The sequence below is a fragment of the Hippocampus bargibanti genome, linkage group LG12 (genome assembly GCF_051943395.1).
Source record: "Hippocampus bargibanti isolate YZ-2025 linkage group LG12, ASM5194339v1, whole genome shotgun sequence".
In the NCBI taxonomy this organism is placed as follows: Eukaryota; Metazoa; Chordata; class Actinopteri; order Syngnathiformes; family Syngnathidae; genus Hippocampus; species Hippocampus bargibanti.
In genome coordinates, this window is record NC_142745.1 from 12,069,255 (window position 1) to 12,081,637 (window position 12,383).

A 12,383-nucleotide genomic window follows, 5' to 3' on the forward strand; every position below is an offset into this window, starting at 1 on the left:
TGCTTTTGGAAGATAAGTGCCCTTGCTCATCTGCCTACGAGAGGGAGAGAGATAGAGAGAGGAATGTACATGTCACTGAAATATAAATACGAATAGATGCCACAAAATGGAAGCAAAGCACTACCTTTTGTAGTTTTCCCATTTTTTTCCCTCACTGTGTACTGGCTGAAACAAAAACGCAGATAACTCTCCAAGTACCACCATAGTGGCAAAAAACAATAAACTACAGTTCCATAGAACATGCAAGTGGTGCTCACAAAATGAGACACACATTTTATTGCTACAGAATATTCCTATATATAAAAACAGTGACGTGCGGTGAGGTTCATGGCTGGTGAGGCACTGACGTCATCACAGTCAGATTTACAAACATATGAACTATACAGAGTAGTTTATTCACCATTTGATTGGCAACAGTTAACGTGTTTTGTTTAAAATGTCATGTCAGCATTCATTATATAAACTGTAGCATAGAAAAAAAGAATTAAAAAAAACGTTATTATCGTGTTACCTTTACTTACAAATGAAGTCCATGCGCCGCTCCTTCTGAAGAAAGGCATCGATAACTTCTTTGTAGAAGCCTTCCTTATCTTTTGTTTGTTGGACAGTGTTTATAATGTACAGTGACTGTATATTATATACACCAGCTAAAGTGTAGAAATGTAGTTAATATATGAAACGTTTTTGAACACTTTAATAGTGATATGCAGAGACAGCAATGCGGTCTCACTGCAGAGCAAGCCAGCACTGTTAGCATAGTCATTGCGTAATCCATGGTGAGGCTCAGCCGGCTGCTGCCTCACCGCTGGTCTCTGCTTAGTATTTGATCGGTAAATGTGAAAATTCAGCGATTTTGAAAAAAAAAAAAAAAAATGGTGAAGTTAAATGGAAAAAGAACATTAAAGTACAAATCACTAAATAAATAAAACTGTTTAATTATTTTTTTTCATTAGATACTTCCATGATGTCTCCCCTGACTGCACGTCACTGTATAAAAAAAATCCAATCGAGACAAGAAGCCCATTTGGTAGCATTACTGGTGTAAATGAAGCACTCCCCTCATTCAAAATGTTTCATTGGTAACAACCTCCAGGTGACGCTATAACAATACAGTACACGTCGTCTTATTGGCTCCTCCTTTACGTCACAACTCACAAACTGTTAAAATTATGTGTTATTTTTGAATTTCGGTTGTAAATGTAAATCAGTGGTCGTGCTTTCTGACAGAATTTAAAAGAGGAAAGAAAGGCTTGCTAGCCCTGACGGAAGTCGATGGGCCAATTTTGATATTTTCACAAAGGGCAGTGCTCACATTTGTAGTCAGTGGTTTCAAAAGTAATGGCTGTGCATTCAGTTATTTTTGAACGGACGTTAATTTTACACTGTTATATGAGCCATACGATGGCTAATTGTTAATGTTTAATTTCTTGAGCGTTGCCTCATGAAAACATTTTGTTTTTGGCTCTGTAAGAACGCAGACATTATGACTATTGCGCAATCATCCTATCGCGATACTATTGTCCGCGCAGCAAAATATCGCGATAGTATAATTATGTGAGTTGCTCGCCGACTCCCACGGCCACCGCCGGTGACTGACTGTGAATTGAAATGGCTTTTGTTTATGTGGGCACATGTGCTGCAAAACTGACAGCCCCCTTGCGCTGCAGATTAATCCAAAAACCCTCCCACAAGAGAGCCGTTCCCTGCCCCCGGCACGGTTTGGGCCTTTCCTCGCTCTTCCACCATGGCCGCCCCCCACCCGCCTCCGCGCTCTTTCCCGGCCCACAGGGCGCCACCAAGGGAGTGGCTAGCAGCCACGGAGGCAAGACTCAAAATAACCAGCCCGCCTTCTACAGTCCACACCCGCCCAATTCCGTGTTTACATGAGTGTATCTATCTTTCGCTGATTTGCGGTGAAAACTCGGACAAGTTGGGTCATGGGGAAAATCTACACGCATTTTGTGTGACCAACTAACATGGCGCCTTTTACAAGACAAAAAACAAGAAATCCCACGTCTGGTTTGCTCAAGTGGTACAACCTAATTTAATTAGACCCGCCCTCTTCTAAACGGCTAGCCAATGATAATTACAGGTTTGGAGTTGTCGAGGAAATGACTTGTAGAACAGTCTCTATTGGTGCGAAAGGCAATCATTCGTAAAAGGGGTGCGCTTCTTTTCAATCCATTCAAAAGGGTACAATAAGAACCTCCACTGTCGATATTTTTGTCGTTATTTTGATAGAGCACTGAAATAAAATCAAAGTCGGACATGAAACTCTCACACTTGTAAAACTGCAATCTGCCGCAAAATTGTGATTTAACACAGCTGGGATAGGGAGAGGTGAAGAAAATACCCCAAAAATACAGCTAAGTGCTTAAAAAGGAATACATATAGCGACATACTCTTTGCAGTAAAAGTAACTAAAAACTACGGACTGAAATATGAAACAAAAATATTAAGTGTTGCAGCTATATAAAATACCAACTTTGATAACTTGGCACAATGAAAATGAGATGACAAAAATAGGTTCTCTCTTGATTTGAACTCAACAACCACAAGCAAATAAGCCCACCAATGGGGAATATCTTGCTTCTCTAAAACCAGAGTAAATAACATTTTAGTGTTTCATTACGTAGGTAGTAATACTAAAAAGAACAAAAACAAAATAAAATAACACGAAACGTCATTTCCACCACTGGAATTCTGTATGCTTGCTACTTTCAAGGTACCGAACCGGCTCGGTGTTTAAAACAAGCGCGCCTTAACATTTATCCTTCATAGGGGGACGGGGAGGAGACCGACAAGTTTGTGTGAAGTTGGAAAAAAGTTGTCAACTACAAAAAGAAGAGAAACTCCTCCCGTCTTGAACATTATGAGCAGTAAGTCAACTTTTTTAGCCTTAATTCTCCTCACGGCGAAGCGTCGAAACACGCACGATAGACACGTAGTAGAAAGTACGAGCGTTTTATAAAGATTGATACTATACATATATATGTATGTGTGTGTGTACATATACTTCATATATGCACACGGTTTTTTCTTGTCTTGTTGAACAGAACTACATTAGTGACCACTCTCGCGGATTGCGCTACAAATAGTTTTCTTCCACTCCGATCAAAGGTTATTGTTAACTTAACGTTCACCTCTTCAAGAGTTAGGAACTAGTTTGTGCGCACTGAACTGTGGATACATGCCCTCATTGATCTGTGGTTTAAAAAAAAGTCATGTTAGCGCCGCTAATACAAGAGCATTTTCGCCTCGCCTTCGAGCACTTGTGGCATACCTTGGCGTCTTAATGAATGCCACGTAATGTTCCAACCTTGGCTTTTTTAAAGGAAAATAGAACGCGGTTCGGTGCCACGTCGTTGCCGCAATAATAGCACCAACGCGACGACGGGGCGAAAAGTCTTGAGTAATCTTTTTTTACAAAAAAAGTCTTCTTCCACAGATCAGCAACAGGGCGAAATGGCCGCGGTGGAAAGCGGCGGAGGCTTCGGTCAAAAGCGAAATTCACAAGTAGGTCAACCCAGATCTCAACTGTTCTTTCTTGTGTTGATATGTGTGTTCATTTTCATTCTTTGGTTGTGTTGTTTCTGTTCGTGGAGCACATGTTACTGGGTGGGACGTGGGCAGGTAAAGTTCGCCCACAAACGGGGTGTTGCCGGCAAACCCCCTCGCTCGCGGTGCCTCTCGGTCGGCCCATTTTGCGAGTAAAGGAGGAGGGGGGGGGGGAGGGGAGGGTGGCCATTGGAGCCGTGTGAGATTATAGGGCCGCATTTCAAGTGGGTGGGATTTACGGGGAGGGCGAGCCCGCCGTTGCTTCGGTATGGGGGGGGGGGGGGGGGGGGCACATATAAATATAAATGAAAAATAAGAAATGAAACAGACATTTACAACCTTCCAACATCCTTTTGTAAACAAGTACCTGAAATTATAAATACACATTTATAAAGGTACCGTATAACGAATCACCTTTTTTCAGCATTTTCCTTCAAATATTATATTGTAAAACAAAATTGAATGCCTGCGATTGGCTCGCGAGCAGTTCAGTGTGTACCACGCCTATCATCAAATGACATGGGACAGCTTTCCACGGTGCATGCCCAAATCCATTGTGAATGAGCGGTTCAGATAACAGCTATGGACATCCATTTGATTTGGATGTGGACAGAAAATGGATACCCATCTATTGGAACTGGACATAAAATTAAATACATTTTAAAGACTGTCAGAAAAAGACTAATTCCATCCATTTTCCAGGGTGTGCTGGAGTCTATCCCAGCGTTATTTTTCATCAGCTTTCTCTGGTCTCTGCTTGGGATTTACTTCACGTAAAGCAACAAGGCAGAGAAGATGTTTGTAACTCATTCACTGCCAGACATGCAAACATGTGTCAACTCCAGTGTCAAGGTTTTTGTCATTTTCACTCAAATTGCAGGACCCACACACTATTGTGTTTTAGGACTACATAAACATACAATTCAGCGTTAGAAACTTTAGACTCTCTTCTTCCATCAGAAAAAAAAGTTACATGAGTCGGGAGTTAGATGAGCTTGAAATGGGGGCAGCTGTACAAAAGGCAAATGCTGCCCCCTCGTGGGAAGGAAAACATTGCCAGAGGTCTAACCGGCGCGTTATCGGCACCCCCCGTGAAAAAAAAACAAAAACCCGAACAAATTCGGGAATGGCGTTCCACATCATGCTTTTTAATTCCCGAATAAATTTGGTAATGGCAGTGAATGAGTTAAAATATGATTTGTATAAAGGGCTCTTTGGGGCGCAATTGCTCTGTGGTTGTCTCTCAATCCAGAGGTTGAGGGTTTTGATATATGTCCATCATGACCATCTTGAAGTGTGCTTGAGCAAGATACAGAATACAAAGGGCTTATGGATACCCAACGACACCATATGTGATATAGTAGCTGTTATTTCATGATATGGGGATATATTTTTGAGGCAATCAATCCATGATAATAAAACAACAAATTATAACAACTGCACCATAATTGACAGCTACTCATTGATATATTTCCTTGACCTTATTCAGGACTCTCAGCAGCCATCTCCACTGGCCATGCTGGCAGCCACTTGCAGCCGCATTGACACGCCAGGTGAGAACGACTCCCCTGGAGAGCAGCAGCAGCAGCAACAGCAACTGGACATGAGTCAAGGGGTCTTTACCGCCAATGCCAATGGCTGGCAGGTCGTCCCCATCAGTGTGCCAGCATCATCCTGTGGCAACTCGGTCACCACTGACGTACAGACTGGCGGTGAGCCCGGGAAGACCCGAGCGTTGTTGTCTCCATCGTCATCAGTGGCCGTTAGCGCTCAGCAGCAGCAGCAGTTTGTAGTCGCTCAGGCGCCAACGCTGCAGAGCCAACCGGTGCTTACGGCTATCCCTAGCGTGATGCCCAACATCCAGTACCAGGTCATTCCTCAGTTCCAGACGGTGGACGGCCAGCCTCTGCAGTTTGCACATAGCCAGCAAGACTCCACCGTGACCACCGCCGCAGCTCGGGGACAGCAATTCCAGATTGTGTCTTCTGCCAACGGCCAGCAGATCATAGCGGCGGCTAACCGAGGGGCTGCGGCGGGGAACATCATCGCCATGCCTGGTCTCATTCAGGGCCCCATTCCACTACAGAATATCACCCTGGGCAATGGCATGTTGCAAAATCAGACGCAGTTCCTAGCAAATATGCCCATGTCTCTCAATGGGAACATTACCTTGTTGCCCATCAGCACCGGAGCGAGCGCTACAACGGCAGATGGCGACGCAAGCGGAAGCCAGCTCGTACAGCAGCAAGCTACGTCTTCCGGCGGCGGCGCCGGTTACATGACCAGCGCATCCACCGTCACCACACCAACCTCCTCCTCGTACGGAATGACGCAGACCGGTAACGGAGCCGTTGTGGCGACATACCAACAGAGCACATCTTCGCTAGGTGTCCCCATACAGCCGGACAACAGGGAGCAGCAACAACAACACCAGCAGCCAATCCTCATCCAGCCCCAGCAAGTCATTCAAGGGGCAACACCGCTCCAAACCATCCAAGCCGGTACCATCACCGCGGCAGGCGGTCAGGTGTTTGCCGCCCCGACGATCAGCCAAGAGGGCCTCCAGAACCTCCAAATCATGCCAAACACCAGCCCCATCCTGTTACGCACGGTCGGGCCCAATGGCCAGATCAGTTGGCAGACTCTGCAGATCCAGACTCCAGCGGGGGCTCAGATCACGTTGGCCCCAGTAGGCCAGCCTCAGGGAACCCCCGCCGCCGGGGGGGTATCAGTCAACACTGTGCAGATACCCGGTCTCCAGACTATTAATCTCAACACGCTTGGAGGCTCGGGTCTTCAAATGCATCAACTCCAAAGCGTTCCCATCACCCTCTCGGGCGCAACAGGTCAGTCAGGAGGGATTTCCTCGATTTACAGTAGCGAGTTAACATATTTGTGATTGTGAGAGAGAGTCTGGGCACGCACACAAACACACACAAACGTGCACAAACACACATACACACGAGTCATTCAATAAATAGATGTTTTTTTTAAGTATAAGGACTTCTAATTCAGATAGAAGCTCCCTTCAAATAATACCTAAATAAATTCAATGTAGTCTCCGAGCACTGTCAGAACTTTTCCAATTTGTGTACAAATTTCGATCTTCCCTCAATGAAAACATCTTTGGACAGTCGCACACAACAGTTTTGACTTCATTGTCACTTTTAGGTTAGTTGTCTTTTCAGTTCTTCATCTTAACTCATTCACTGCCAGATGTGCAAAAATGTGTCCACTCCAATGTCAGGGTTTTTGTAATTTTCACTCAAATTGCACAGCCCACAGACTACATGTAACATCTGATTTACGACCGAGTTCCGTTCCAACCAAGTGGTCGTCAAAATGTTGAATAGAGACTCGGAGGCTAAATGACACGCAAACTCAACCCCTCTGGTGCCATCACACAGTCGATTGCTGTTCGAGAGTGAGAGATGCTGGCTGGCCAAAATTGTTGTACGCGTTGCCGGCTTGCTAGCGTGTTGCGGTGCCAGGCGTAGAATTAAAATTTTAAAAAATAGGGTCTGCAGGTCGTGGTCGTAAGTACAGTTGGTCGTAAGTCGAGCTGGTTGTAAGTCGGATGTTACCTGTATTGAGTTTTAGGACGACATAAACATTCAATGCAGCTTAAGAAACTTTAGACTCTCTTTCAGCAGAAAAAAAAGAGTTAATTCCTAAATGATATGGGTCTGGAGTTATATAAGATTGAAATGAGGGGAGCTGTCCAAAATACAACGCGATACATACATATTGTTTTATATAGCGCTTGAACAACAGCTGAAGCTGGAAAAAAGCGCTAACATGGATTTTGATTTCCAAGTAAAAGCAGATGTTTATTTTTTATATAACAGGATAAATCTGCAACCATGGATTGTATTGTATTATATTGTACAGAAATTTGAGAATATTTACAATTACGAGATTGAAATTCCAAGTATTTGTTCAATTTTCAATCAAAGAAAGCCTTCAAAACAATTGATTGTCAAAATAATTTAGTTGTGGATTAGTGAGTGCATTTCTAGTGGGGTGAGCCATTACTTCCTGCTAACAACCTGGCCGAATTGCTTGAAAATAAAAAAGGACAATGTTAGCGGCACTTGGGTAAAAATAGTGGCGCTGTGTAAACTCAACGTGCCAAGCACATAAAAAAATATTCTCTTCCCTGTGTAATTGTACTTTTATCTCTGTTTGATCGACGGTGTGCGTGGTGTTTGTTTGCGTGTGGGTGCATGCATGCATCACCAGTGCAACCGGTCAAACCACTCCAACGGCTGTGTCCGCGTGTGTCGTCATCAGGCTCTACCGCAAATTCTAAGAAGGAAAAGTGTAACTTGACCCCTCCCTTCACTGTGTGGCAAACACGACTCCCGTTAGATTTCTACAGATTCATCACAATAAATTCCTTCGCCGTAGTTCTGTCAAGAAATTACCTGTTTCGAGATTTCTTGGAATAGTTGTGTAGGTTTTCCAGAGAATATGCATGAATCGCAGAGTCATGTGAGAGTTGCTTATCTATGCCACACTGGCGCTCCATTTCAATTCACTGCCAGACTGTGTGCAAAAATGTGTCCACTCCAGGGCCAGCGTTTTTGTCACCATTCCAGAACCCACTAAATATTGAGTTTTCGGAGTAAATAAACATTCAATGCTGCGTAAGAAATCTTAGACTCTCTTGTTTCATCAGAAAGAGTTAAATGATATGATGTCTGGAGTTATATGAGCTTGAAAATCAGGGTGGCTGCCCAAAATACAATACAATACTGGTTTATATAGCGATTTAACAACAGGTGAAGCTGGAACAAAGCGCTAACATGGAAAAAGGGAAACGCTGCCCCCTTGTGCAAGGGAAAAAAAAAAACATTGCCAGAGGCCATGTCCAGCGCTTTATCAGCACCCAAACAAGAAAAACCAAAACCAAATTCGGGAATGGCACTCTACGTAATATTTTCAATCTCAGAATAAATTTGTGAATGAATTAAATACATATTTCAGGATTCTAAAGGATTTTTTTTCTTCTGCAGGAGACCAAACGTTGCAGACAGGCCCGGAGAGTTTGGACGACAGCACGGTCCTCGACGACGAGGACATCAGCCCACCGTCCCAGGGACGACGCAACCGCAGAGAAGCCTGTACCTGTCCTTTTTGCAAGGATGGCGAAGGACGGTAAGGTGACGGTCACACCGTGACCTCAACCCAGACAGGGCCAAACCGCCATTTTCTTGTCATTGCTAAGCTGATTTTATGTGTGTGTGTCTGTGTGTGCAGTGACCCGACCAAAAAGAAGCAGCATATTTGCCACATGTCAGGATGTGGCAAGATCTATGGCAAGACGTCACACCTTCGAGCCCACCTGCGCTGGCACACCGGCGAGCGGCCTTTCGCCTGCAGCTGGGCCTTCTGTGGCAAGCGTTTCACACGTTCCGACGAGCTCCAGCGCCACAAGAGGACGCACACAGGTGAAGGGGGGTGCAGTGTTATCACTTTAGCTGTCTCAATATCCAACACACATTTCTTTGAGCCTGCTCAACATGTCGCGAAGATGCCCTCCCAACTCTCTATCCTGATGCACATTTGTCTCCATTTTTCTCCCAAGGCGAGAAAAGGTTCGGCTGTCCAGACTGTCCTAAGCGCTTCATGCGGAGCGACCACCTCTCTAAACACATCAAAACCCACTTCAACAAGAAGGGGCCGCTCCCGAGCAACAGCGGGGCCGCCGCGTCCGACACCCCTCCCGCCGCCCAATCCCCGGAGGGTGAAGCCTTGCCAGCCGGAGAACAGCACTCCATCGTCACTATGGAGACGCTATCCCCGGAGAGCATAGCTCGACTGGCCAGCAGTGGGATCAACATGGTGCAGGTGGACCTGAATCATATCAATGGCAACTATTGAGAAAATGCACGTGGCATTCAGGGACCGCAGACGTTGATCAAAAGGAATGATGTATTTCGAAAGTTGGAAAGTTTGATGAGCTATTTGTTGACAAGAAATCATCACGCCCCCCCAACAACTACAATCATCTTCGTAATGGGACTGCAATAAAGTGACCGGAATAGCATGGTATCATCTCCTCTGCAATAATAACACCCTCAATAATACTACACAGGCCGTTACCATGTTCACTACAATGAAAAGCACAACTTTTTTTTTTTCAAACATCACATACAGTGATACCTCAGCTTACGAACGCTTTAGCTCACGAACTTTTCGCCTCACAAAGTCGACCATTGCTATGTGCGGGCGGCTATGGGTGTTTCTTTGTTGTCTAAGCAACGGTCTCAGGCAATAGAAGAGGTTTAAAAACTTCTGTTGATTTGGATTAACAAAAAGCAGCTACAGGGGACAGTGTGAGTGAAGGGTATTATCGCAGAGAAAGCCCGGCAACTTCACTCGGATATCATCAAGAGGCCACTACATCAATGACCATCACAAATGTAAATAAAACGACTTTTATTATACTGTGCAGTTTATTTCTTTAATTACAATACAATATCACATTTCTTACACATAAAATAAGGTATATTTTGTGTAGTTTTAAGGCTTATTTAGTCAAATTATGTTTTATGGGGACCTGGGAATTGATTATTAATGGTTCTTGTAATGGTTTCTTATGGGAAATAAATGATTGGAAGATAAACTTTTCACCTTACACACACTTTCTGGGAACCAATTAAATTCGTACGATGAGGTATCACTGTAAGTCCATCATACCGACATACTCTAGTTATATGTATCACCATATCCCCCGTTTCCCTGATTGCCCCATTCTCAGATCAAAACAAATGATTAAGTCAACCATGTTCATGCTAATTATGACATTGAATCAGATTGGAAGTCAAAAATATTCTTTAAAATATTCTGTGTACTCATTCATCTAAACATGGCATTCGAATCAATGTTGCCTGTGTAGAATATAAATTAAGCACAAAATAAAATCTTACCATTTCTAGATATCTATTAGCTTACTATTAGCTATCTAGCTAGCTTTCTATCTATTTGAGTTACTTCCGGGTTGAGTGAATGCTGGCGCATGTGGCTGCCGCTGCTCACCCACAGACAAACTGAACCTTTGACTGGAAAGTGACCATGAGAGTTTTGAAAGGCGCTTATAAATAAAATGTATTATTATTATTATTGGTGGGTGGCCATTTTGCCACTTGCCGTTGACTGAAAGTCTTATCACAGTTGCTCATGTAACAACTGTCATAATTTACTCTCTGGGTTTGGTCATGTGACGTTCGCACGTTCAGCGAACACATTCAGTCAACAGTAAGTGGCAAAATGGCCGCTGCCCAAGATGGATAACAACGGAGTATATTTTACTGCTTAATTTATATTCCACAAATGCAATATTAATTAGTATTCCGTGTTTAGACTAGTTGGGGCAGCCAAGTAGACAACTGCGGACTCACCGTGCTGAGGTGCAGAGTTCGGTTCCATGTTCGGCCTTCCTGTATGGGGGTTTCCTGTTCTCCCCATTAGTTCAGGGTGTCCCCCCCTCCCGACATCTGGGACCGCCTCCACCCTGAGGAGAAGCGGATCAGAAAATGAATGAATGGATAGGCTGGCTAGTGTGGGGTGCATAGAACATATTTCAAAGACAATTAATGGCTGGTCTTCCCCTTTTAAGGTGATTGAAAAAAAAATATTTTTCTTGTTTCTTCAAACATGCAATTAGTTAAAAAAATATAGCAATCTATCTGATGCCAAATGTAGCAGTTTTTTTTTCCTCTAAGAACTTGATTTTCCCCACCATCCTGACTATTGTAAATGCATCTACGGAAACAAAGGTTTAGCATGAATGAGAAGATAGAATTCAGGTAACATCCGACTTACGAACGGCTCGACTTGCGACCACCCGTACTTCCGACAACGACCTCCAGACCCTATTTTTAAAAATTTAATTCTACGCCTGGTACCGCAACGCGCGAGCAGGCCGGCAACGCGTACGACAATTTTGGCCAGCCAGCCAGCGTCTCACTCTCGCACAGCAATCGACCGCGTGATGGCACCAGAGTTTGCGAGTCATTTAGCCTCCGAGGCTCTATTCAACATTTTGAATGGATTTCGATTTACGACCATTTTGACTTTTGACCGTTTGGTCGGAACGGAACTCGGTTGTAAATCGCATGTTACCTGTACTTCAAATTATGAGATTAACTATTTCATATGTTTCGGTACAGAGCCAAGTAAGTTCTGTGTGATGATTATTTTCGTTTCATTGCAAACAAAACAACTCATCACCTTTGTGTATGCAAATGTGTTTGTGTGCGTTTATAAATATATATTTGTTAAGGCAGAAAATTCCAGCTATTTTAGCCTAGGTTGGAATGATTGTGGGAGGTTGCCTTTTTATTTGTTCGCCGTGCGCAATCTTGTAATCATGTTATGAGTTTGCTTGCTATATGTAACTCAAGTAAGCCATTCATTTGTATTCCAGTAGTATTGTTCCATGGACTTTAACCACCTGCTGCCACTTTTGCTTAGTGGAGTTACTTTTATTTGTAAAAAAAAAATGTTCAAAGCCGCATGGCAAAAAAAACACTCAAACCAAAGTTCACACACAAGCAGAAAATAGGTGCGGTCGTGTCTTGTATTCCGCATATTAAAAAGGTAAATTAAAAAAGAATGCTGGTCCCCGCTGTGAGAATTTCATCCTTTATGTCACCATGCGGCTTTATTATTGTTTTTGTTTTTTACAAACTCTCCCTTTCTCTTTCCTCTGTGTTTTAAATAAGGGATTTCATATTGTAAACAAATGAAAATAACTGGATTAAAATTTCAATATTCTCTGGTTTTATTGTACTCGTGTCCCACTTAAAAAAAGCAAC

At 43.6% G+C, this 12,383-nt stretch overlaps 1 protein-coding gene across 2 annotated transcripts; it reads left to right on the top strand.

The window, feature by feature from the left end:
• The first annotated feature begins 2,794 nt into the window (after window positions 1-2,794).
• sp1 (sp1 transcription factor) lies at window positions 2,795-12,347 on the top strand. Of its 2 annotated transcripts, none has more exons than XM_089010845.1 (6): window positions 2,795-2,879; window positions 3,449-3,516; window positions 5,048-6,404; window positions 8,577-8,718; window positions 8,821-9,011; window positions 9,149-12,347. In XM_089010845.1, exons 1-6 carry the CDS (start codon window positions 2,873-2,875, stop codon window positions 9,442-9,444), a joined length of 2,061 nt encoding a protein of 686 aa, XP_088866971.1. In that variant the 5' UTR covers window positions 2,795-2,872; the 3' UTR covers window positions 9,445-12,347. The 2 variants fall into 2 exon arrangements, with proteins under 2 accessions (XP_088866971.1, XP_088866972.1); XM_089010846.1 differs by lacking the exon at window positions 2,795-2,879 and adding an exon at window positions 2,895-2,954.
• The last annotated feature ends 36 nt before the right edge of the window (window positions 12,348-12,383 follow it).

Coding starts and splice junctions, on each gene's coding strand:
- sp1 (XM_089010845.1), top strand. Junction 8,719..8,820: donor TGCAAGGATGGCGAAGGACG/GTAAGGTGACGG, acceptor CTGTGTGTGCAG/TGACCCGACCAAAAAGAAGC. Junction 9,012..9,148: donor CCACAAGAGGACGCACACAG/GTGAAGGGGGGT, acceptor TTTTCTCCCAAG/GCGAGAAAAGGTTCGGCTGT.